The sequence below is a fragment of the Danio rerio genome, chromosome 19 (genome assembly GCF_052040795.2).
Source record: "Danio rerio strain M-AB ecotype USA chromosome 19, GRCz13ab, whole genome shotgun sequence".
Lineage (NCBI taxonomy): Eukaryota > Metazoa > Chordata > Actinopteri > Cypriniformes > Danionidae > Danio > Danio rerio.
This window is the reverse complement of record NC_141039.2, coordinates 37,430,276-37,455,000: the sequence shown is the minus strand read 5'-3', so window position 1 is coordinate 37,455,000 and position 24,725 is coordinate 37,430,276. Positions and strand designations below refer to the sequence as shown.

Here is a 24,725-nt window from a genome sequence, read left to right as displayed (position 1 = left end):
GAGCCCTGTGGGGGGAAGGGAATGTTTCTCTACATCAGCACTGATGCATTGTGGGGGATTCATTCCAGCTGTAGGAGTGAATTTGAAAACAGAATCCAATATATCACAACATTACTCTTGCCCACAATGTTTGATACCTCGCCATGTTTAGGACGCTGGGAAATGTTTGTGCCAATTTTGTTTCTCTCAGAATTGATAATATCTGGATCCTTTTTTCGTCCCTGATATAATGGATAGTTTACATTTAGTAATCAATGGCATTTCCAGTCCAATCTGACGAGGACCCTTACTTGTTTTAGGTAGTGGCTAATTCATACCAATTCATATTATTATTATTATTATTATTATTATTATTATTATTATTATTATTTTATGTTTTTATATATTTAAAATATATATGTTATATATTTATTATATTATTATTATTATTATTATTATTATTAGTATGTTTTTATATATTTAAAATATATATATTTAATATATTTGTTATTATTATTATTATTATTATTATTATTATTGTGTGTTTATATATATATACACACACACACACACACACACACACACACACACACACACACACACACACACACACACACACACACACACACACACACCATATTATTATTATTATTATTATTATTAATTAATTCATTTTATTTACTTTTTTTACTTTTGTAAAGTGCATTCGCTGCACCATATGTATATTTTTCTGTCAGTTGCTTCAAGCTAAGTGACAATTGAAGGTTAGTCTTAAAAACACTTTAGTTTCTGTTTGTATAAATGCCAATAGTTTTTATCGCATGAAATGTAAAATACTGGTGAAGTGACTCTCAGCAGAAACTGATGTGTTTATTTACTAAAACTGCAGACTCTGAAAACACAGTGAGTGTCACACCTGCTTCAGCGTCTGTAGTAAATGAAACTACACCATTAATGTACACAAATGTGTAGAAAAAGCTGCCTTCTTCATTAAATGATGATTAAACAGTTTAATAATTAGACACTAGACAGGTTGTACAGCTCTGCTTTTGATTTATTCATCTTAAACATGCCAAATTCTGTGACAATCTCCATTATACAGCTAATTCAGTTTTTATGACTAGAGTCCACTACTCTCTCTTTTTTTTTCTGACCTCCATATATATCAAGTAAACAAACACCATGATGGGTTCAGTGGTGCAGAAATGCTTGCCATAAGAGTTTGATAGGTTTGAATTTTAAATGTGATGTTGGTCAGTGTCTAGACTACATCTCTGCAACATGGAGTTTGAAAACAATACCTCCATCCTGTGTGGAAGCTGTGGCTTTTTTTTCAGACAGATGTTGCCATTTGGCTTTTGTGAGAGTCCTAGTGTGTTCGCTTGTTTTTGTATGTGTTTGACCCAGTGTGGATATTTTAGTATTTTTCACTGTAAGATTTCGTTTTTTATTTTAATATTTAGTTTAGTGATCGTCGTATGATTCATTGTTCTAACATTTTCCTCTTTCTGTCTTTCTTTCATGTTGGTGCTGCGTCGTTGCTCCAAATCAGGTAAGACCAATCTCTGATCCAACATAACATGTGTGCACTCACATTTAAAGCCTCAAATGGTTTCTGTGGGAAAAGCAATTTCACTGAATTGGTGCTTGGTTTGTTTCCCTGCTGTATATAATTGTGTTTGACCAATCCATTAGATCTAATTTGGTAAGTCACCCATTATATAAAAATAAAATAGCGCAAAAACAAAATCATGCTTTGCAATCTGACACATCTGTCAGGAAATAATGAAAGCTTGGGCTTGATGGTGAGATCTCTAATAAATTAGTGCTTTTGTTTGGATAGATTAAAGTCCACATGAAGCGGAAGCTGCCAACGTTTTATTTTCTTTTTTTTATTTATTGTGATGCAGTTCCTAAAGAAATGATTGGCTGATTGGAAGTAGTAAAGTATGCATTCAGAAGGATCGGGAAATGGGTTTTAGAAGAGTTATTACAACCTCATCCTCACCATTTCTGTTTGTTGGCAAAATTGACAGTTGGAGGGGCGTGGTTAAGTATGTTGGCCACGCCCCAGGGATCAACAATAAGGACTGCCCAATGGCCCGGGGCCAGCGTGTGAGATGCTCGGGACAGTAGACAGGATAGTTACTGGCCCGATCGGGCCACTGCTTGCTTGTTACTAAAGTTTAATTTACCTGTGACTATTTGTCAATTGCGTGCAAATAAAGTTTTAGAATTGAGAAACAGTTCGTATTTTCAAGCCTTCAAATGCTACCTTCTCGGTTCTTCTTATCTGATTGGATGTTGTGAGCACGTTATTAGTACAGTGAAGAGACAGCAACATGGCGATGACATCAAATGATGATGCTAAAGGAAAACATTTGTTTCTAACATCTTGGAAGCAGACATATACGAGGGTACACCACGACTAAAAAAAAAAAATGTGATCTTTTGTACAGTTTGCCATCAGTTTGGCAGGTTTTGTTTCAAAACACTTTGAATTTTGCTCATTACACATTTATTAAAAATTTTGAAATATTTAAATTCTATATTTACAAACATTTTGGCACATTTTTTTAAATTTGTGGCTAAGAAATGAACTTTTTTTGGTGGAGCCAGTGAAAATATTGGCAGGGCAAGTATTTACCTAGGTAATGCGCCCATTACCTAAAAATCACGTAATCTGATAATTTAACAGCAAAAACAAACAGGAAGTGCATTTTCATATTTTATTTTGGATTACAAGGGCAAGCACTTTTATTAATGACATGCACAGATAAATTGTTCACAACAAAACTGCCAATGTGAGCTAACAAAATCATGTGGTTAGTTTTGATTGGTTAGGGATGTCCAGATCAGTTTTTTTTTGCCCTCAAGTCTGAGTTATTTGATTTTGAGTATCTACCAAAACTGAAACCCGATCCGATACTTCTATAATACATTTTTAAAAAATTCAAATCGAGGTTCTGCTTGCTCCATAACCATAAGAAATCCAGGGTTACCCACAAAGACAATTGGCCGGTCACATTTTTGCTATCTTGGCTGTGATGTCCTGTTTCTATGCATTGTCACCGTCCATTTTTTCTCTCCTCTTCAAACTCTTTTGCCGCATGAGCTGACTCGTTTTCAGTTGAGTTGAGTGGGTAAACTTGTTGTATTGTGTTGGGTGTTTGTTTTTGAGGTGCCTTTTTTTGCCTTTTGTTTGTTGTGTTAAATGTCAAGTCCTGATCGGGAGTTAACGTCTGATTCCGATCGAGTCTGAAACAGCGGGATTGGGCCCGATTTTCGATTACTTGATTGGATCTGGACATCCCTACTTTTGATTTCACTTGTACTTTGGTTTCATTTGAACTATATATTGCTTTAGTTTTAAATATAAAACACAAAATAGTCTAAAAATGTTTATTTACTTAATTTTTATCAGTCACTAATTGTTGCAGTGGCGTATCTTTAGTGTTGATTCCAAAGAAACCATTTTGGAGAAAATTGGTCCAATAACTTATAACTCATGTTTTATGCATTTTTTTTTTACTTTGCTTTTAATGACAAATAACCAAAAAAAAATGCACTTTTAAAACCTGTATTGTACATTTTGTTTGTGTGACTTGACTTTGTTATGATGAAAATTGAAATTCAATACCATTTTCAACACTAAGGGAAACAAATTCCGCAACATTAAAAGTATGCGAATGAAGTAAAAAGAAAAAACATTACTAAACCATATAATGCTTATACCAGGTATGTCAGCACTCCTGGAGTCCAAAAGGCAACAAACTACAAACATTTTTTTTGTAATTTTTGCATCTTATTTTCTGATTAAAACAAGTGTTAAAATCTTAATATTGTTATTAATTATTCATCTCCCTTCTGGTGAGAAGAGAGAGTGCGAGAGAGCAAAGCCAGTATCGATACTAACTAAAAGCAAGATTGTATGATTTTAAATAATTCAGTGTCGATATTTATCAATATATCAAGGTTTTTGACAACACTAGTCAAGTCACACAAATTTCTGTTGGAAAAAGAGCTTTTCTTAAACACTTAAACTAATGTGCTCTGACATGCAAGTTTAAAGTTGCAATGAAACCGAATTAGCGACAGTAAATTCTTTTTCTGTGTTGTGAAGTGCATTGAGTTCAATTAATTATCACAGAGGAAATGTAGGGTGGAGACTTGGTTCTATTCATTATTGTTTGGATTTTGTAATATGGGGCTTGAACTCAGAAATGCTTGCAGACTTTCAGTTTACTTGCAGAACTTGCAATTCCGATATATTGAATATTGTAATTTTATTTTATGTCATGCTAGCCTCGACTAACGCTATCTAGTAAAACAGTTCAACATCAAGCTCTAGTTCAAAACTACAAATAGAATTCCACTTTATCTTTATTCATATTTGCACATTTTCAGTTTAACTCCTCCTTGAGCTGTTTCTTCAGTCTAATCTCTATTTAATTGTGTGATGAATAACAGCGTTCTGTGTTCTGAGTGCTTTTGGCTAATCATTGCTAATTGCAGTCAGTCATTTAAATACTACATGACATTTTGATTCTCACGGGTATTAATGACTAATGTGTTTATGTTGTGGTGCTTTTGAAAACTGCATTGTGAGAACATTAAGATGTTTTGGCTGTGAAGTCGTTTTGCAGTTTGTTATGTCTGGGTGAGCTCTTATGTTTATGTTAAAAATTGGCAGATTACAAAGCAAGCGGATACATTCAAAGGGCACTCGGGCTTGTGGAGGCTTCAAGTAAAAGTTTTGTTATTTTAGAGTGAGACATTGAATCTTTTTAACCATTGATCTTCAGACAAAAGGTGAAAGCAGAGGCGGTCACTACTTTATTTACTTTCCATCAAGATAAAAAGTAAGTAAAAAGGGACTGCAGTCAGTTATATTAGCAGTTTTGTGGATGAGGAATGAGAGGGAGGCATTACAAGGTATTTTTAGCTTTAATTGAGCATTTATTCTAGGGCTGCACAATATATATATATATAGTTTCAGCAACGTTATCGCAATGTGCATGTCCACAATAGTCACATTACAGGATATGCAATGTTGAGTTTATCAGCACAAACGCTGAGAATACATGAGCTTTGTAAAGCATGGCAAAGTATAACCATAACAGAGTGAAAGTTTATCATTTGCATATTTTTAAAGGCATTTCAAGAGAGTTTAAAACATTCTGGCACAAAAAAAGTACATTTGTAACTTTAATGAAGAATAGTTTTACTGTATTATTAATCTGGGTACCTGTTACCAGGTCTGTGACGTGAGAGATTTACTTCCGCATTCTTTACATTTTAAAGGTCTGTACTGGCCCAATACCCCCCAGAAGTGCTTCCGTTCTCCTATCAGTTGGAATAGAATAACTTTTTGCATAGAATATGATAAAGACATTTTTCTTTTTTCCTATGAATGCAGAGATGTGCAGGAACCAACAAAATTAATTACAACAATCTAGATCACACAGAACCAAAAAGGTACACTTTCAAATTTGAGTTTACAAAAAAATAACGCCTCTTTTTTGGAGGGTTTATTATAACACAGACAACATATACAATTATTTAAATTACTTTCAACAGTGTTTTATGAAAATTCTAAGTTTTTACTTTTTTAAATGATACTAAACTTTTGCATTTACACCTCTGCTTGTGTATTTGGGAAGCCTTTGAATTTGGCTTGGCAGAATCCAGGCGGAAACCCCAAAATAGCACTTGATGTTTATACAATAAAGACTATACAGTGATATTTTTCATTTCATTATTCAATTTATTTAGCTAAATAGTGTTTAACTCTCCTATAGCCATGAAGCACAGTTAATTTGAGTCTTCTTTGCTCTATTCTATTATTTTTCCCTTACTAAATCAACCCAATCAATCTAAATGAAGGATTTCAATTCAATTCATCTATATTTCCATAGCACTTTTACAATGTAGATTGTGTCAAAGCAGCTTAACATAGAAGTTCTTGTAAATTAAACTGTGTCACTCCCGTTTTCAGAGTTGAAGTTTAGTTCAGTTCAGTGTGGTTTAAATTTCATTGCAAGCAAGCCAGTGTCCAAATAGATCTATTCAAGATATCTGGTGACGTTTTAATAATGTTGTAATTTATGCTGCAGAGTTAGAAAACATTTGATCAATTAACAATGTCAGTTTTTTTTCCAATATTTAATATCTTGCAGCTCTAATCCATGAACCGAATAGTGTTACTGTCTTATTTTACACTCCTGAATTCTTCAATGTGGATCCCAGATAGGCTCTCTCCTATATTGATAAAACCAGAGAACATAATGACTACCCTCAGACAGAGATAGGATTTGTTTGTTGAAGCTGAAAACACAACCTATAGCTTATTGATGCCAAAAATTTCCTTTTACGATTTTCTACACTCAGAGTCTGAGTCACGCAGGGAGTGCAACACATGCTTGAGCTCTGGCAGTGACATCACCTGTCTTGTGGTCAAAGTACAGTTCCGGCTCTAAAACACGCTGCTCTTTCAGAGCTACCAGGCAGCCGGCTAGTATACACACGCAGAAACATAAGAGCAAGCTACAGCGGCTAATTTAAAGAGAAACACAAGAGAGCAAGGAGCGTGGAAGTGAGTGACTGGATTTTCCTGCTGGCTTTGGATTAGCGACATGCTGGATTCCATGGAGCCTTTAGCTTTTCCCAGTACCCTCTCCCGCTTCCTTGCCATTTAAACAAACTTGGAACGACCACACGGTTCCTTTCACTTTCTAGTTTTCCCTTTCTACTGAAAGAGTTTTTTTTTTATTTTTAGTTCCTTCACTTTTATTTCCTCCATTCTTGCTGTGGTGAAATGAGCGCCGCGGCATCGTACCGTCAGTATCTTCAGGACCTAGAGGAAAAGAAAGGTTTGTTTTAACTCAGTAACTTTTGTCGCTGGTTGGTCTCCTGCTTTATTTAATTGAATCATAGCTTATACTCTCAGTCTGTATCTGTTCTGCAGTTGTTTATGAAGTTATCTAAGGTGAAAGTAAGTTTTTGTGACTGAACACATGAGCTTGATAAGAGTTGAGTCAATGGTAAACTACAAGCAAATGAAGAGGTCAGCTGTTGTACTTTTAGTTTGTTAACTCTCTAGTTACCGTGTCTGTATGCAGATACTAAGAGCAGATGCTAATCCTTTAATATAGGGAGCTGTTTGTTTTGTTGACTAACTAGGGTCGCCGTCAATGCAAATGCAGCAATATGCGACTCAAGGCTATTGAGATCAAAGTAAACTCACCTCGTCACCTTCCCTTAGGCACTCCAGGTCATTCAAATACGCTGCTATGGAAACCTTGAGTCCTTCGCTTGTTAACCATTTAAGGCATGACATTTGAGGTTGATAGTAATTGATGCTGGGTTTGCGCATAGTGTAGGTCTGTGTCACCCGTCAGATAATCCTGCCCACAATAATACCTTAGTGGCTACACCTAATGCACGTCTATGTGTGTGTGTGTGTGTGTGTGTGTGTGTGTGTGTGTGTGTTCCTTGACAGCTGTGCTATCAAGGAATAATTCCCTTAAAGGGAGTAATGCATCTTCATTCGGACTGTATCTCTTTTGATGACAGCCATGTGACGACTTATTAGCTTGCATGGGTACAGGACCCTTCTGTTTAAAACTTCAAATGACAGGCGCCATCCTGAATGTGCTATATGATGTTGCCAAAAAGTCACCTTCCATTTGTTATATCGTTAATTGAAGATGGTTTGGTATTTATTTCCTTTGTAATTCAATCCCAGATCACGGGGCTGGCATTTGGAGAGGCTTTTAGTGGATGGAATCAACCGCAAGTTTGTAGACCATATGGAGCAACAACAGGGTGGGTGGGGAGGGCAAGCTGGACCCTTGTAATACCTAGACAGTAAAGCTATTGTTTAATGCCCGCCAGGTCCTTTTTACAGGATTAATCCCAATATAATGTTGAGAAAGGTCACTGTTAAAAAAAAAAAATAAAAAAAAAATAACTCAAATAGCTGTAATAATAGTTTTATCAGGTTAAGCTTCAAGGAGACTCTGTCTTAGGATACTACAGCTTAGTATCAGTGAAAGTCATATTATTGAGGCTGTTAAAGATAGCAATGTGTGCTCTGTCTGCCGAACAATATTCAATGTGTATCCAAACACTCTTGAAAATAAAGGAGGACTTCACAGTGAAGATATACAAGAGCAGTTTTGAGTTCCCCCAAAAAACCTTATTTATGTGAATAAATGTGACCCTGGACCGCAAAGCCGTTTTAAGTTGCACAAGTATATTTCTGGGAATAGCCAAAATTATTGATTTGCCAAAAATCATTACAGTTTATGTTCCAAGAAGAACTTTAGTGAATTTCCCTCTGTAAAACCGTTGATTAGTCATATGCCTTCATAACAACCTAACATGGACAACTTTTAAATAGTATTTTCTCAATATTTGGATTTTTTTTGAACTCTCAGATTCCATATTTTTAAATAGTATCTATTTTATAGTATCTAGTAGCCTATTTTTTAGAAATGACTATAAATAATAAAACGGTCAAACTACTTGCTCTACAAACAAGTGTGTTCATGACTATATGTAAAAAGTAGAATAAAAAAATATCAGTTTGCAACATCAAGCAGCATAACGAGCTGTTTTAATGTCTAAAAATCAATGGAATTGAATGACACTGGAAGTCTTGAGCCAAAAAGATTTCAATGGCTGCGCCCACTTGTATACTGTATATCAAAATGTAAGTTGTTTTCACATGACGTTATTGATGACGAAATTCAGATGGAGGGCAGGAAGTGGGTTTTCTACAAAGGAATCGCTATCAGAACATCAAAATGTTTCTGTTTTATGCTGTGTAAATCGGCAAAAATAAGAAACAGCTATTATATGAGCTTTTGATCATAAAGGGGGAAAGCTGAAGAAACTAGCTAAAAAAAGGAAGAAAAGGCAGCATATAATAAACATTTTTTAAATACATTCATGTGTACAACCTTTTTTTTGAATGCGATTATTTCATTTGACAGCACCAATAAAGATTAGTTATGAGTATATGAAAATATGTTAATTCGTTATATAAAAATTAGATGAAAGCACCAACACACTTATACAAAATCCAGGAGAATATCAATGACGTACCTTGCCATGTAATCGCTGCAATGAAATCTCCATCTTGTTTTGCAATGATCCAAGTCTTTACCAGCGTTTCGGCAGAATAAATAACCGTAACATTAACATCGAGATGAGCAGCAGCAATTAATGTTTGTTGATGGTAAATTCATTAACCGAACAAAACAGAAATGCAACCCTTGCGACAAAACTAGACAGTTATTATTGTTGAGCACTTTTTCCCCCATAAAAAAATAAATAAATAACTAATAGTGTAGACTATGCGTCCACGTTTTTGTCTTTAACTTTTATCTGTTATTTTGTAATGCCTGGAAGATATCCGCATAGGGAAAAAACTATACTAATACTACAGTAAGTGTATTAATTAATGCTACCGAATATACCCTGCATTGTGATTATAGTGTAGAAAACTGAAGCCTATTGAATAATTTGTTTATTACTACAGTTGTGTCATACCACAGCAACAATATAAATACTACGACAGTTTAATTCAAGTGATTATCTGTTCCAAACATTATAGTATTTACTTTAGTTTTTTTAATGTAACAAAATCGCTTATACAGTATCTACCGCCTTGATGACAGGTAGATTATATATTTACATCATAATCTCATAAAATCTATACTTGTTTGATACATTGTGTGGTCCATGGTCACAAATAACCTTAAATTTAAAAGTGTAATTGAATTAGCTAGGGGTAATATTACATGTTGAAGCGTTACATGTATTTGAAGACAGATGGTAAATGAATGAATGAATTAGGGTGTAGGTGTAGCACAGAACAGCAGGTATATGTGTCTGGTAGTGTTTGTCTCTTGAAATCTGGTCACTGTGGCTTGACTTGCTGTGCCGTCTCCCCCTGAACTATAATCCACCTAACCCTGATTAGACACAATCCCCCTCAACCCTGGCTCAGACTCCACAAGCTCACCACCAAGCCGCAGACAGTCCATCTTAACACATTTGCACTCATTCCACAATCATGCCTTTGCTGTTGTGCTTCTCCGAGGCCCAAAAACATATTTTGTTCTTCATTTGCGATTTGGTCTGTACTCTTAAGTCAATACTCAGCATTTATTCATCAAATACACCCCACCTCTCACATGTACAGTCAGACAGCTGGCAGAGAATAATAGCTTTGGACCGTCCAAATTCCCATCTGTGCAAACATGCGATTTATTACTGCAAAGCTTTGTAAGGATGTTCCATAAATGTCAACCTGACAAAGTGTTTTAGGCATGAAATAAAATCAGATTTGAGCATGTGAAAGGCATGGGTCAGTTTTAAAGCAGGTTGATAGAAGTCAATTTGATTTGGGTCAATGATGTGACTATATTTATTTTAAATTGATCAGGAATACAAAATGTTAATTCACTTAGATCTTCAGGGAGTTTCCCTTTCTGAATGAAGTCATCATGTAATCAAAAGGGAGAATTGTTTTATGATATAAGCCAGTGTTTATTCTTGCTCTTGTTTTTTTCATTCAATTCATGTGCAATCGTAATATTTGATCAGAAACCTTGAGTTTTTTTCTTCCCACATTTAACCGCTCTTTTGTCTGACAATAAAATAATCTTTTCCCTCCAGCAAGCTAAAAACTCCAATTGTGTTAATACAAATCTAGGCCGAGGGTTTTTCGTTGAATCACATATTGCACTAAAATATTGTGGTAAACAATATTATTGTCATTTTTATACACTCATTATCACCTGAATGACAATATAATATCATGACAATTCAAGTACACTCCTCCCAAGAACACATCCTTTTTTATTCTGAAGAATATTTCATTTAATTACAGTCATTTTAACAATTTAATAATTAAGCATTGGAATAAGAATGTGAAAACGCATATCCAATTGTGTTAATAATAATCTAGGCCTTTCACAATATACATTTTTCGTTGTATGATTGCACCAAAACATATTGCAATAAACAATATTATTGTCATTTTAAGACCATTTATGCCACTCATTATATAATGCCAGAATGACAGTAGAATATCATCACAATGCAAGTACACATTTCCAAAGAGCACATTATATTTTATTCTTAAGAATATTTCATTTAATTACAGTTATTTTAACTATTTAATAATTAGGCAGTGGAATCAGAATGTGAAAACGCATATCCTAAATAAATAACAATAATTGGTAGCAAGAAAGTGCCAGGTAAAAAAGTAATCGAGGCTCGAGGCTGCGATGTCTGCTACCAGATCTATTTTCATTTGTGAGAGACCCACATGAAAATATACTATAGTAATTTATAGGAAATACTACAGTGTTTTTTTTAAATTTTTTATATTTATTTATTTTTGACCATACTGACACTGACAACTCTATAGAGATAAAGAGGTTGCGCTAAAATTTTGCCAGAATTGGTTTTTATGTATGGCAGAATTGGTTTTTATGTATGGCTGATATATATTGCATCACCAAAATTGATTGAGGTCATGTCCATGTGTTGTGCAATAAGTCAATATATTAATTATTGTGATGGGTCTATAAAAATGTCCTTCAATATTTATAAACTAGTATTTTGTCATGAAAAAAAATATCCATGAAGACCTACACAAACATTTTTTCAATTGTCTCATTTTTAAATTGGTAATCTGTCACTGACCCAATTCTGAAGTACAACTGTTTCCATCTGTTTATAGTTCTCATTTCTCTATGTGTGCCTACATCATGAGTGTTAACAGTGCACATGAGTGTTAATAGTGTTTTCAACTAGTCACATGACTGTGTGTCACTTTTACCTTTCTTCAGCCAGAAGAGTCAAATTCAATTCAATTCAAGTTGTTTGTATAGCGCTTTTCATAATAATTATTGTTTCAAATCAGCTTTACAAAAGGTGCACAGTATTGCATCACAACCAAATTAAAAAAAAGGTTATTTTACAATACAATTCAATATTTATTTATAAAGCACATTTAAAAAAAAACAAAGTTGACCAAAGTACTGTACATAGGAGTACTAAGGGCAGAATATAAAAGAAACATTTAACAAATAAGTGTTTAAGGAGTATTACAAGCGGGAGAAAAGAAATAAAGTTTTTTAAACGGACTTGAACACAGAAATGGAGGGGGAAAGTCTAATGTGAAATGGTAGAGTGTTCCAGAGTTTAGGACCAGCAACGGCAAACGCTCGATCACCTCGTTTTTAAGGCATGTTTTAGGCATTGTGAGTAAATTGAGATAAATTGTGAGATTTATAAGATCTCAATGATCAAGAAGGGGTATACGGACAGAGCATGTCTATATAAGGTAATGAGGAGCAAGATTATTGGCTCCTTTAAACAAAAAATAAAATGTTAAAATCAATATAAGTGATTTGTATGTGTACGTTTAATGAAGTGTATTTTTATTAAGTGTATGTGTTGTCCTTGAAGGCTTCGATGGTTGGAAATTGTGTGTTGCCATTTCAGATTTAAATTTCCCCCCTTTTAAGCTAATGAAGGTTAGAGATTTTAATATCTGCATTTGAAATAAGAAATGTTATGTATTCGTCTGAAATTAGCAAACATTATGGTTGATTTATTAGATTTCCTAAAGTCACAGGCCATATACAGTTGGAGTCAGAATTTTTAGCCCTCCTGAACATTTAGCCTTCTAGACGATTTTTTCCAACACTTTTCTAAACATCATAGTTTCAGTAACTCATTCTTAATAACTAATTTGTAATCTTTGCCATGATGACAATACATTATATTTGAATAGGTATTTTTCAAGACACTTCTATACAGCCTAATGTGCAATTTAAAGGCTTTCTTAGGTTAATTAGACAAGTCATTGTATCATAATGGTTTGTTCTGTAGACAATAAAAAAATCTAGGGGGCTAATAATATTGACCTTAAATGTTTTTTAAAAATGTACAAATTATTTTATTCTAGCCTAAATAAAACAAATAAAACTTTCAAAAGAAAAGACAGAAGAAGAAATTACTGTGGAAAAAGTCCTTGCTCTGTTAACTTGAGAAATATTAGAAAAAGAATTAAAAAGTTACAGAAGGGAGAAATATTAGAAAAAGAATTAAAAAGTTACAGAAGGGGTAATCATTTTGCTCTCAACTGTATCTCGGTAAGCATGTAATGTTGCTTATTTTGGTTAGTATGTGGCATCAAACATCCTGCTACAGCCGTTTCAGTATTCAGTAGTTTCTATTGTCTCATGCAAGTCTGTCACGCATGCTGAGGTTACAGAAAACCCTCGCTGAAGGCTTCCTGGCTGTTTCAAGTTAACCCCCCTAGCCCAGAGTGCTCTGGATTTTCAGATCCGCTAACTATCAGCCCTGATGTGTTTCCTATTCTTGATCATATCCTCACATTTCATAACTGGCTTTTGATCTGCCGCCAGACCTCACGGCCAACCAAATTTACTCACACGACCTCTCTGCCACTGTCACTGGCTCTCTGCCGGACTGCCTGTTCTGGTTCATGTTAGTTGCATTAAGAGTTGTTAAATATGAAGTAATGTGATTTAATGGACACACAGCTGGGGGCTGAGAAATGGTTTCCTGGTCATTTCTCTCTGACTGATTCTACAGTTTTACAGTTCAGGGATTTCTCTCTCTCTATTTTTTTCCTGTAGAGCAAAGTTCAGTCTAGTTTGTTTGCTTGAAAGTGTATGCTTGTAGGGTTGTGTGTGTGTTTATGTAAGTTCATGTGTGACCCTGAACAACAAAAACAGCCTTATGTTGCATACTTATTTTACTGGGAAGTCAATTTATTCATTCATTTTCCTTTAGCTTTGTCCCTTATTTATCAGGTTACCACAGCGAAATAAAAAAATATTCCAGTGTATGTTTTAAGCAGATGCCCTTCCAACCACAATCCAGTACTGGGAAACACCCATAGACTCTCACATTTACACACACACACACACACACACACTGTGGCTAATTTTGTTTACCCAATTCACCTATAGCGCATGTCTTTGACTGTGTGCACCCAGAGGAAACGCCAACACGGGGAGAACATGCAAACTCACACAGAAATGGAGTATAAGTCAAAATGATAGATTTTTATTAAATTATTCATTTTCTTTTCGGCTTAGTCCCTTTATAAATCCGGGAATGCCACAGCGGAATGAACCTCCAACTTATCCAGCATATGTTTTATGTAGCGGACACCGTTCCAGCTGCTACCCGTACAGGGAAGCATCCACAAACTCATTCACACAAATACACTGTGGACAATTTAGCTTGCCCAAATCACCTGTACCACATGTTTTTGGACTTTGGGGGGAAACCCGAAGGAAACTCACACGAACACAGGAAGAACATGCAAACTCCACACAAAAATGGCCTAGCCGGGACTCGAACCAGTGACCTTCTTGCTGTGAGGTGACAGTGCTAACCACTGTGCCACTGTGCTACCTCTACTAGTCAAAATGGTAGATTTTTATGTTATGCCACGATTTTTGGAATAATACGTATACTGTACATTATATACCATGAGGACTTTTTGTAATTTCCTTCTGTAGGTAGATAGAATTTTAACTTTTGCTTACTAATGTGCATTGCTAAGAACTTAATTTGCTCAACATTAAAGGTGATTTTGCTCAATATTTAGATTGATTCTCAAATTCCAGATTTTGAAGTAGTTAATCTCAGTTAAACATTTGTCATATCCTAACAAACCACACATTAAAGAAAAGCTTATTTATTCAGCTTTCAGATGATGTATGAATCTCAGTTTCCAAAAGCTGGCCCTTATAAATGGTTTTGTGGTCAATGGTCACATATACAGAATGAACAGTAGGAAGTGGTTTTAGAAAGATGTAGTGTAATCTAATTAATTAGTAAATGATAATATATTCATATCTGGATTACTTATGTTTATATTAATATTTAAATTGAGCAAATATGTTTAGATACAGACCTGCATGCAGTTGTCCCCATAAATTACTTTTCAGTTGTGTATAATGTAAAATCTAAATAAAATGTAACAGATTTTAATATAATTACAAAATGTTGTGCTCTCCTTTTTTAAGATTCATGTGCATGGTTTAGTTTGTAGTTTGACAACATCAATGACATTAAATGGCTTTTTAATCAGTAGTTCACCATTTTAAAATAGTGATTGGGGTGGTTCTTTGCACAAAACCCAAAGTCCTGAATACATAATACTCTATAAAAAATCTTTCTGCGCTAATAAATTTTAGTTGAATCCTTTCTAGTCATCTCAACTCACATCAGTCAAACTGACTAAAAATGTTAAGTTCAACTTTGTTTAACCTAAAGAAAAAGTTGAAACCTGATTAACTTATACTAATAAGTTAAGGCAACACAATGAAAATTGTTGTCATGACTTTTTCATATTTTTTTTTCAGTGTAATGAAACTCTTGGTGAATATTTACTTTTTTAGCTATTGTTATGAAAGCCCAGTTCAGATTCAACGAAGGCGCGAAGACATTTGGGTATGTTAGCGCGGCCAGGCCGAGGCAGTGACAGAGATAAGCACTCTGCATATCTCCTGTGTGCCAGCTGGGTGTGGCGGCCCCAGATGAGAAACCAACTTCAAAACAGCAACAACACTGCTGGTGGAACGATGCCACCTTAAATACGTTGCTAAACAGTCCTGTCGTGCCCTCTGTAGGTTTGCCCTTAATTCTGATTAACTGTACAATTCACTGCTGATTCTGAGGCGTTGTTGTTGTATTGATGGATCTCTTTTAGAGTGTGTTTTCATTGCCTTTCTCATATATCAGTTCACTTACTGAGTAATTAGGTTGGATTCATACCAAATTAAGATTTCAGTGTCTGATACACGGCTATTGATACCCTAGAAAACAATCAAACCGTGTCAGGTGGCTGGATTTGACAAATGTTCGTATGAAATTTATTTGTTTACTTTTCTAACTTTCACCATTTTCAAGTTCAGTTTCAAATAAATACAAAATGTGTGTAGGTCTATACAATTGCTCTCTGCATGAGCTGAGAGAGGATCGCATGAGCTCTACTGGTGCTCCTTTTGGCTGTCGCTTCAAGAAAGTGACTCTTTATTATTTGCATAAAGTCGTAGGATTCTCAACTTTGTCGCATTGCTCGACATGCCCACCTGGTCGCCAACAGTTGCTGTAACTTGCATAGTTGGAGGTTGCCAAAAGTTGCTCGCTCTCTGTTGAAACAAAAAATCCTTTGTCGATTTTCTGCAGCGAGTCGCTCATAGTGTGAAAAAAGCTTTAAGGCTGGTTTCTACTTCTGCAACAAGTTATAGTCGTGACCGACGGGGCCTGCCTTGTGCATAAACTGTACATTTTTACTTCTGCGTGCTGTTTGTGTTGCTCTGCAATAGCACTTCCGACACGCTAGCTGGCAGTAGATTTTTATGTTCCTCTGTGTCGAGTTTCTTTGCTGGTGTTTTGTTTTTTCTGAACACAACCTTAATGTACAAGTAGCTCAAACTCGCTCATTCTGAGGTGGGAATCAGCAGACGTGCAACATTAATTATAAGGTAAACATAAAACATCCGGAGATCCTTCATGGGACTCCACACATGTAAACAGTCGCTCCACTGGGCTCGCAGCTCTCAGCACCGCCCACACTGGTCACAGCTACCAAGCTGACCAATCACAGAGCTCGTGCTATACATTTTTGCGATGTTACATTTTTTGAGAGGTGCCTTAAGCTTGGTTTATATTTCTGTGTTGAGTGACCGGCGTGACCCACAGTGCCTGCCTCTTGCGTTGTCTTGCATTTATATTTCTGTGTGCTGTTTGTGTTGGCTGTTGGTGTTTATACCACTTCCGACACGCTAGCTGGCAGTGGGGTTTTTATGTTCCTCTGTGTCAAGTTTCTTCACTGGTGTTTTGTTTTTTCTGAATGCTACCTTAAAGTACAAGTAGCTAAAACCAATCATTCAGAGGCTGGAACTGGCGGGCGTGAAGCAACTTTAATCATAAGGTAAACACAAAACTTTCCACCTAAAGCTCCTCCACAGGACTCGACCCTCTAAAAGGTTTGCACGGCTCTCGGTCCCACCCACACTTGTCGGCATTACCAAGCTGACCAATCACAAAGCTTGCAATTTGCGTCGTTACAACATGCAGTTACATTTTTTGAGAGGTGTGCATCAGCATCAGCCACAGTGAGGGCTATGCGACCTCGCAGAAGCTGATACGTGATACACGCCATACGTGTGCGCTTGAGGCAGAAGTATAAATCAGCCTTTAATTTAGTTGTAATCTATTAAAGTGATTTACAAGGTCAAATTTTTGTCCCTGTAATACAAAGTGCTCAACAAGGTCTTTTGAAATTCAAATTTTACCACAGGTTTCCTGTCAGGGTTGGGTTTAGGGGTAGGGTAGTGGTTGGCCAATATAGTATTATAAGTGTTTTTACATAAAATACATTACGCCTATGGTGTGTGTGTATGTGGAATGTAAAATTAGTAACATTTTTACTCAAGCATATACCTAAAAAAGTTGTCTCTGAATGTTTTACTTGCGTATATAATATTAGGCAACATAATTGTTTAGCATTAATAGTTAGAAAAGCGAGGCAGTGGCGTAGAAGGTAGTGCTGTCGCCTCACAGCAAGAAGGTCGCTGGTTTGAACCTTGGCTCAGTTGGCGTTTCTGTGTGGGGTTTGCATGATCTCCCTGCCTTCGCGTGGGTTTCCTCCGGGTGCTTTGGTTTCCCCCACAATCCAAAGACATGCGGTACAGGTGAATTGGGTAGGCTAAATTGTCTTTAGTGTATGAGTGTGTGAATGTGTGATATTTTCCAGAGATGGGTTGCGGCTGGAAGAACATCCGCTGCATAAAAACTTGCTGGATAAGTTGGCGGTTCATTCCGCTGTAGCGGCCCCGGATTAATAAAGGGACTAAGCCCACAAGAAAATGAATGAATGAATGAATGATAGTTAAAAATAACATATAACATGAATTCTGAACAAACATAAGGCAAAGGATGGAGTACTGTGCTGGAAATGTTCGATTCATTAATGTAAATCATCAGGGTAGTTTCTACACTTACTTAATATGGCTCAGTTACACAATGATGATGATGATGATGTACACTGGTACATTTTTGCTTTGTAATACAGTATACTGCATAACTCTACAATATAATAACCTTGTCTCTTAGTGGTAGTTGCTCTCACTTAAGTTTCCACAAGCAAGCGGTTGCTGTCTTTATAATGAGAGGATAGTTAGAGTAATTATGGCTGTAGAGATTGTGGTGGGAAGGTCCATTGTTCTAGTTTTGTGATATGCATATGGGTGTGCTTGTGTTCTGTGTAGGAGTTCCCATCAGTCTCCTGAGTCTTGCTCGTCTTCATACTGCAACTCTGTTTCTCCCCTACTGACTCAAACGAAACATCCGTGATAGTGACTCCTCACGCAAACATTTCATCTTTTCCGCCAGTCCTCCCATGCTTTAGCTCAGGGGCTTTGGTTTCAAAACCTGTCATTTCCTTCTCAGACCAGCCTTTGTTGTTTTAGATTTATCTTTGAGAATTATACATCAGCGCTGCTTAGTTGGTTTTGAAAGTTTAAGGTTTGTTGAATGTGTTTTTGATGCTTGAACATTCCATATTTACTTAAGTGCACACTGCTCCTAATCTTATTTCAGTTTAGCTCAGCTCAGTTTAGTTTTGCTTAAACCGATCAGATAGAAAACACGTTTAATAGATAACCTTACGACGGTTATCTTGGGCGTTATTGTAGCTGATGCATTTAAAGATCTTTCAAGGCTAATTTCATATCGGTTTTCGTCAATAAAAACATGTTTACAACACCACAACACACCTTTGAGCTTTTGGCTTGCATGATAATATTCTGTATCTAAAACAAAACTACTTATAAAACCATCAACTGATACTGGTTGATGTTTACTGCTGATTTGCAAATAACTGCAACTATTTTCAGCACAATTTTATTATGGTGTGTGTGTGCATGTTTGATTTAGTTCCTACACTGTAAAAAGTGATTAGCTACTTAAAGTAAACCAATTCCGTTAAAAGCAACAAGCCTACTTTACTTAAAAACAATGTACACTACCTGACAAAATTCTTGTCACTTATCCAAGTTTTAGGAAAAACAAATAATAACTTCTAGTTGATCATTTGGTATCAGAAGTGGCTTATATGAAAGGCAAAGGCCTCTAGAGTACGCTTATTTTAGCAAAATAAAAAGTGATCATGTCTTGATTTTTAACTATTTCATTAGGACAGTAAGGTTGGACTTTCCTAAGATAAAAGTCTTATCACAGAAAAAAATGTATAGTATAGAATATAAAGTCATGGTGCAGTGGGAAAAGAATTATTATTGTGTATGACTCCCATGAGATTGGAGGACTGCATAATACCCACAGGGCTTGCCGTAATGGTTTAAAACCAAAATATGAAAAATATCGCAGTCACAACTCAATCATGCTTGCCAAATTAACAACTGTTCACATTCAATCTATGTAATTTTAATGGAATAAGCAAGTTAATAATTAAACAAATGGGCAAATAAGGAAATAAGGAAATGTATTAAGGATCAAATAAATAAACTAGCCCTTCAGCTATTCACACTTTTCAAGGGTAATCTCATACATCACAATATCAGACTGACGATAGGAAGAGCAAGAGGGGTAAAGTGAATAAATATTGAGTAAGTAAAATACTGACTAAATAAAATGTTAAAACATGAACTTCATGAGAGAAAATATGCTAAATATTGGTGGTTTCTTATGCTGTAAACGCAAACAAGCACCTTGCATTGGCCTCCTGAAAGCTTTCTTGTAAACATCTCTATCTCTCTCCTCATGTGTATGTGTGTTTGTGTGTGTGTGTGTGTGAACTCTCATACTCGTGGACATTTGTTTGTTCTGTACTGGTTGTTGATCAGATGAATGGATGCTGGGGCCCCATGCTTCTCATTGAGTTTCTTTCTAATGGCTTCGATGTCTCACTTAATTCCCACTAAGGCTACACAATACTGGAAAAAGCTGCTATTGCGATACTTCATTTATCTGCGATTAAATATGGTGATATGAATACAGCTTCACAAGATGGTTTGAGCAGCTCTATTTGACAGTTTTCTGGGGACAAAAATTGAATAATCACAAAGTAAAAAGAGCTTTTCGTGCTTTTCTTGATCTTGTTTCTAATCCAAATATTTAAATTTGGGATCACTTTATTTTGGTGGTCCCTTTAATGCATTTTGTTGAATTTAAGTTACATTGCATCTGCATGCCAACTAATTCTCATTAGATTATAAGTAGACTGTTAGGTTGGGGTTTGGGTTAGTGTAGGTTGACATGTACTTGCAAGTTTCTTATAGTCAGTTCAATGTCTGTTGAAGGAGCAGAATCAGCAGATATTAAGCAGACAGACAGTCTAATACTCAAATGAGAAGTAATTGGCATGTAGTTGCAATGCACTTTTTAGTCAACAAAATGAGCAATAGGGACCATCAAAATAAAGTCTTACCCTAAATTCTTAGATAAAGTAAAAATATTTATTGTTTTGTTTTCACCTTCAGAAGAAATAAGTAAAAAAAAAAAAGCTAAATTATCTGCCAATGGGGTAAAGTCAGTAATATTTGGATTAGATAATCCACTTGGATTAGAACCAGAATAAATTGTATATAATTAAATACAGTAAATCTGTTACACCTCCAAACATCATTTTTTTTTTGCCCAAATGTTCTAAACTTTCATGAACTGCTCAGTCACGGGCCTTAAAAACACATGCAAATGATAAACCTTCACTCTAATGGTTAACGTAGCAGTGAACCCTTAAACCATATGTGTTTCTGTAGCTCCTGATCAACTATGATTCTGACTCAACATTGCATAACTTGCGATGTGTCTATTGTAGACTATTGTAATATTAATGCTCAAAAGAAATATTGTGCTACTTTCCTCTTTCCACTTAATGCCCTACTTTCCCCTCAGAATTTTTTCCTCTTATTGGGTGCATGTTATTTTTTTGTAAATACATGGTTTCCGCTAGATTCATTCTTTCATTCTTGTCACAGCTTCATTACAGCTTTTCATTCAAAACCTTCAGTTGTTGTTGTTTTTTATAGTGGGCTATAATCACACCAAAACATATTAAAATGTAAGTGAATTATAGTAGAGTGAGCTTTTCTGTAATCATAATCAATATTTGTTTAACCTTTTAAGGCAGGGACGTCAAACTCAATTCTTGGAGGGTCGCAGCCCTGCACAGTTTAGTTCCAACACACTTACCTGTAGGTTTCAAACAAGCCTGAAGGACTCAATTACTTTGATCAGGTGTGTTTAATTAGGGTTAGAACTTAACTGTGCAGATATGCAACCCTCCAGGAGTTGAGTTTGACATCCCTGCTCTAAGGTTACATGCTGACTGACATGAGGTCAGCAAACACGACATAGCTTTCAGTTATGATGAACACAGTTTCCATAATTATACTTAATTTATTGGTATAAAGGTCTATGGTTCAGCATACAATTACTTTAGTTTATGGCCATTTCAATTTTCCTCAGGATGCATCAGTGTCGCTCTGTAGGTTTATTGGAGACATTCATAAATATTTCTAGCAAATCTAATAAATGTTGGAGACATACTCTTTACATGCACTTCAGCAGCGTTTATTTGACAGCGCACACAAAATTATGCAATTGAGCAGCGTATATTTCAGGGTGTGCAAGAAGTCTTGTGCACGAACAGAGGAAATCGGTGCACAAGCAAAGAGATTTGCATGCTTCTATTAAATTTCTGCAATCTCGACTTGTAATACTGCGCTCACGACATTTGTCATTGAAATAACTATATGGGTAATTGGAAGATCTGTGTAAAAGGCCTGCCACCACAGCTGGAAAGAAATCCTAGAGGAAACACTGAACATTGTGATAGATGGTTTGTGTTCTCTAGAACCTTTACCATTGTTTTTAGCTTCTATAGTCTTGGTCTTTTCCCCTTTTGCCCTCCATCACTCCTGTCCTTTATAGTTAAGCAGTGTTGTGCACTTCAAACAAGCCGAAGTCCTCAAGGGTCCAACCCTCCTCAGCAAAGCTTGGGCTTCAAGCCTAGAGTGGCTCGTTAAAAACGGATTACCTATCCGTAATGAAGCAGCTGCGGTCAGGCTCATTAACAAAACGACTGGTCATTTAATGTTTTGTCGATTTAGGAAAACGCACACTTGTATTGTTTGACAACATTTAGACATTCTTACCATTTATGGTTTTTCTTTCCAAGAAAATCTGACTAGTTTTGAATGGTTTTGTCCAACTTAATGGAACCCCATGAGCATGACTTCATAGACACACAGACACACACACACTGATGGACATAAGGCCTTTCTTCTCGTTGAAGTGGACACTCTTGGTGGCCCTTTCCCATGGTACAGTGCGTGACTGGCTGAACTGAACACACACAAAGCTCAGCCGTGAATCTCTTCATGCTAAATGCTTCCCGCTCAGCACCATTCCACATCTCAGTGAAAACCCTGTCTAAAACACAGCAGTCTGTTTCAGCATAGCCTGAGTTCACAAATATTTGGACATGACACCAATGGTCAGTCAGGAAAACAGAATTGCATGGTTCTTTTTCAACTTCAAAGCTATTTTTTTTTTTTTGGACTTTCCAAACTGTTTTGTGGCATCTTTAAAACACTGAGTTCTTGACTTTTTATGTAAATGTTTAACGTAGAGAGTAGGGCTGCACAATATTAGAAAAATCTGACAATGCGATATTTTCAATTTCTCCAATATACAGCAGGGAAAATAAATATTAATCACGTCATGTTATTTCCTATGAATAATATTTCTAAAGGAGCTGTTGACATGGAATTGAACTGGATTTTGGTAAAAACCCAAACAACACAAACATAAAAATAAAACAAAACAAAACAAAAAAATCTGAAAAATGTGTTATGTGTATTAACAACGAAATGACACAAGGAGAAAGTGCTGAACTACTTATATGTATTTAATACTTCACATAAAAGTCTTTTTTGGTGATGGCAGCTTAAAGACGTCCCTTATATAGAGAATGAAGTCACATGAATTGCTCAGGTGTAAGTTTTTCACAGACTTCAACAGTGTAAAAGTCTTAATGGTTCTGTGAGTCTCGTCTATCAAATCTGATCTTTAATTTATATTTTCTATTGGATTTAAGTCAGGTGATTGGCTGGGCCATTCTACAACTTGATTTTCTATCTCTGAAAGCATTCGAGAGTTTCCTTGGCTGTGTTTTGGATCATTGTCTTGCTGAAATGTTCACTCTGTTTTCGTCTTCATCAACCTGCTCATGTAGATGTTGGACTGAAGCAGCTAATATTCATTTTAACTGATGAAGAGCAGAGGGTTGCTGAACAACTACAGAGAGATTTCAGCTGCTGTCTGGGCTTTCACTGTTTTTTTTACTGTTTTCATAAATTGTTTAGTGTCTGCACTATTTCTCTTCTGGAGTTGTCTTTGCATTCCCCCTTTGGCGTGTAGGATCACACAGGTCTGGGCTAGTTCTTGGAGCATATAATCACACTGGTGTGATTTGAATGATTAGTGCATCAAGGGATCAGCTGATAATTGAAATCTGCTTTCATACTTTGGCCAGCACTTAGCCAGAAAAAGACACACACATCACATGTCAGATATGAGAACTTTTCAGTATTTTCAATTGTTTAACATTTATTTAGTTTCAGATACAAGTACTAGCAAACCAAACATTGATGGTTTGTTAAATACCTACTGATCTCTATGGATATGGCTGTAATGATAATTTTACACACATCTGACAATGTGCTTTTTTCACATAAAATGCACACTGTTTAGGAAACTAAAACATTTGGCAGTTTACCATGCATTTAATTTAGTTTGGAAGAAGTTGATGACTTTTTGTGATGTGAATCCAACATCTTAAATCTCTACTGCAGTGCAGATTTGGCAGTGCCCATCGCTCATCATAGATAAACTAATATGCTTAGTGTTAAGCAGTTTAAATGATGAAATAAAAGTTCTTACATTTCAGAATCTGAATATATGCTTTTTCAAATATAGGTCTGAATATTTGCAGAAAAATAAAAAAAGAAGCCTAAATTTGTAAAAACAACCATAAATTAAGGAAATCATACCAAGCAATGATTAAGCTAGAGATTTTAAAAACTCAGTTACATGTAAAACGAGGACATTTATGGTAGTACTCAATTATCAATGGTGTCTGTTGTTGTTGCCATCTCTTGTAAATTGTTGTTGTTTTGACTCACCCTTTCACAGGCCATAGAAGGGTTGCCAGGTTGTGGCCAAACACATTTAGGCAGTAAATTATTCAGTAAACATTTGCAAACATGTTCAATTCAATTCATCTTTATTTGTTTAGCGCTTTTACAAAGTGGATTGTGTCAAAGCAGCTTTTCATAGAAGATTATAGTGAATTGAAACGGTGTCAGTTTAGTTTTCAGAGTTGAGGTTTAGTTTAGTTCAGTTCAGTTCAGGTCAGTGTGGTTTAATATTCACTGCTGAGAGTCCAAACACTGCAGAGCAAATCCATTGATGCATTTATGCTGACTACATCGAATATGCATACATACACAGAGTTTGGATTGTTCTTATATTACATACAAACTATGAAGATGATGATGCTTCATCCTATAGTTTAGCTAACACCACCAAACTGCTGGCCTTTACTTAGTCAATGATTGTCAACTTTCCCAAGTTCCCACCACTGA

General features: G+C 35.8%; 1 protein-coding gene across 18 annotated transcripts in view; it reads left to right on the top strand.

Annotated features, from left to right (window-relative positions):
* Window positions 1–24,725, top strand: part of macf1a (microtubule actin crosslinking factor 1a) — a 352,243-nt gene that overhangs the window by 72,660 nt on the left and 254,858 nt on the right. For 4 of the 18 annotated variants that reach the window (XM_087295928.2, XM_087295917.2, XM_087295925.2 and 1 more), the window contains exon 2: window positions 1,532–6,851. The exons of the other annotated variants lie outside the window; for them this stretch is intronic. In XM_087295928.2, coding sequence (XP_087152054.2) covers window positions 6,797–6,851 — 55 coding nt within the window. In that variant the 5' untranslated portion in view covers window positions 1,532–6,796. The remainder of the gene's footprint in view (window positions 1–1,531; window positions 6,852–24,725) is intronic. 18 annotated transcript variants of the gene reach the window in all.